Raw genomic sequence first — 2902 nt, 5'->3', positions numbered from 1 at the left:
TCAATAAATCAGAGTTTGTTTCACCCTACACTCGTGTCCCGACCAGTGACTGGGGAAACTGAGAGCTAAAGATCAGCGGGTTTCGATATCTCCTGAGCAAGGAAGAAGACAGCGGCGGACATACTCATCCTGAGTACGGGGATCCGTCACAACCAGGATTTACTGGCGCTTGCTCCCGGCTGTAAGATCCAGCTTCTCGAGCGCCCGTGCAGGAGGATGAATGCGGGCGCATGCTCAGTGGCGATCCCGTGCAGGAGGATGAATGCGGGCGCATGCTCAGTGGCGATCCCGTGCAGGAGGATGAATGCGGGCGCATGCTCAGTGGCGATCCCGTGCAGGAGGATGAATGCGGGCGCATGCTCAGTGGAGATCATCGGCAGGGAGAAGAGGAGAGACACAGTGTAGGTAAAGCCACGAAGCCGGGAGCATGCACGTCGGACAGACACCGTGGGGCACGAAGAGTCTGCGATGGATCAGAGACCGGCACCAGCGCTGGAGGGATTGCTGAATACAAGCGGAAGGAAAGAAGATGTAAAGAATGAACTCACTATTCATTTTTCATGAAAATTGCATCAACTCCAAGCAAGCCAAAACCTTAAAGTGACATTACACTCTCAGATTTTTTAACATAAACCAATACTGTAATGTGCGCCTTACTGTAATCCATGGTTGTTTCCCTTCTCTTTGCTGCTCTTCCTTTTAAATCTGTATCTGTTCTCATGCTCTGCAGAACTTCTGTTTTGCAGCAGACTGCCTTGTATCAGGAATGGATACACGGTGTCTGTGTGTAGGTTTGTATAGGCTTGAAACCTGAGCCAGCACTACAGGAAGAGGCCCTGAGCTGCAAAGGGAAGTTCTGCAGAGCATGAGAAGACATGAGGATTTAAAAAGGAAGAGCAGCAAAGAGAAGGGAAACAACCATGGATTACAGTAAGGCGCACATTACAGTATTGTTTTATGTTAAAAAATCTGAGGGTTTAATGTCACTTTAATCTGGTCCTTGAGGGGCCAACCACCGGTTCTGTGGAAAGGTCTGGTGGTCAGAATATGATAAGAAGGTGGAACATCTGGTCTCCTCATGTTGAGCCTTCCAACTTGTGGGCTTAAACCAGAACTAAGAACCAGGTTGCCGGGCCTTTTGGCCCTTCTAGGGCCACTAGAATTTCCAATAGATTGATGAAATGGAATGAGTTTTGGCAGCAAGAGGTGAACTTAAAATCAAACTTTCTCCTACAAGGAGCTGAAGATCTGCTCCAAAAGGACCATTCTTACAAATGATCTCCCTGTGAACTGGAAACAAATACGATGGAAGAGAAGAGGGGTACTCCTGTACATTTGGAGGATCAATTGGAGGAAAATTGTTCAGAAGTCACTGTAGAAAAATGTCTGTTGTGTCAGAGGGCCAAGCACAAGGAGCGACAATCCTCCCCACACAGAAAAACTAGTAACTCTATATTAGAACCAAGAGCAGTGCGGTCTTAAGGGGGGTGCAGCACGCACATGGGTGACACCTTTGCAGGGGTGACACCAAAATGACTGACAGTCATTGTGGTGTCACCCCTTCTAAAAAGTCGGGCACTCGTTCATGGGCCGAGAGCCCGACAGTGTCAGGAGAGAGGAAGGGACCCGGCGGCATACCTCATCCCGCCGGGTGAACGCCCCCTCCTCTCCCTGCCGGCGTCCATCACCAAGATGGCCGCCGGCAGGCGTCAATCAGATGGCCGCGCATGCTCTGACCAAGAGCAGGGGCGGGCAACTCCAGTCCTACAGCTGTTGTAGAACTGCAAGTCCCATGAGGCATTGCAAGACTCTGACAGTCACAGGCATGACTTCCAGAGGCAGATACATGATGTGATTTGTAGTTAAAGCACAGCTGGAGGGTAACAGTTGCCCACCACTGACCAAGATCAAAAGAAGAGATTGTAGCATTTTATGGGTAGCAATGTGTTGAACTGTGAACAGTACAACTTGTTACGTTTCCCTGACTCAGTCAAAGTTTGTACAAAGTGAAGACCAGATAAAGTCTTTCCTGAGGGATGAAGAAAGCCAGACGAAGTCTACACTTTCCCACCGGTAATATCCTCTGCAAGTATTTCTCATTACCACTTGTGGGAAGGAATCTGACGGACGTGGTTTTGGGTATTTGCTGTTGGCCAGTTCCCCTTTGCCTTCTTGTGCGACTTCCTGTGTGTACATCACTTTGAATTGTGAGATTAGCAGAAGTGAAACACAGACATTGGAATCTCTGAGACTGACATGAGGTGCCCTCTGTAAGTATTGTATCTGTATATCTGACCAATTACAATTCTTATCAGGACTTGTCTTTATCTTGAAGATTCTTATTGCTGCTGGTATTACAGAACAAGATGGGGGGGGGTATGGAACAGACAAGGAAGGACAGATCTGATATTTTATACCAAGAGCCATGAAAACCCAAAAGGAAAAACATTAAAGTGACACTAAACTCCAGAGTGAAATCTTAAAAATCCATTCAAGTACCCCAACTCTGACCAACAATGTATCTTATTTGTGTATCACTCGGCTGTAGATCCTCCAATCATCTCTGACACTGTCCTCCCTTCTGGAGGGGGGCTACGTCTGTTCCCCATGGTCCCTGTGTGTGTTGTAAAGTAGTCACCGCTCCAAGCTCCGCCCCCCGGGATGGACTACAATCTCATGTTTAGTTTACTGTATGCACAGTGGAGATCATCAGCGGGGAGAAGGAGACACACAGTGGAGGTGAATGCGCGCAGCCGGGAGCTTGCACCTCTGACAGACACCGTGGGACATGAGGAGTCTTTGCTGGATTAGAGACCGGCACCAGCGCTGGAGGGATTGTTGAATACTAGTGGAAGGAAGAAGATGATCGGATCAAGAGGCATCATTTAAGGTAAATCCTTAA

General features: G+C 48.3%; 1 protein-coding gene across 1 annotated transcript in view; it reads left to right on the top strand.

Moving 5' to 3' along the window:
- The first annotated feature begins 230 nt into the window (after positions 1–230).
- Positions 231–2902, top strand: part of GPR65 (G protein-coupled receptor 65) — an 8406-nt gene continuing 5734 nt past the window's right edge. The window contains exon 1 of the mRNA XM_018563351.1: positions 231–401. Coding sequence (XP_018418853.1) covers positions 231–401 — 171 coding nt within the window. The remainder of the gene's footprint in view (positions 402–2902) is intronic.

This window comes from Nanorana parkeri, unplaced genomic scaffold, assembly GCF_000935625.1.
Source record: "Nanorana parkeri isolate BGI_ZX_2015 unplaced genomic scaffold, ASM93562v1 scaffold658, whole genome shotgun sequence".
Lineage (NCBI taxonomy): Eukaryota > Metazoa > Chordata > Amphibia > Anura > Dicroglossidae > Nanorana > Nanorana parkeri.
Note: the sequence above shows the minus strand (reverse complement) of the source record. Positions and strands in the feature narration are given on the sequence as shown.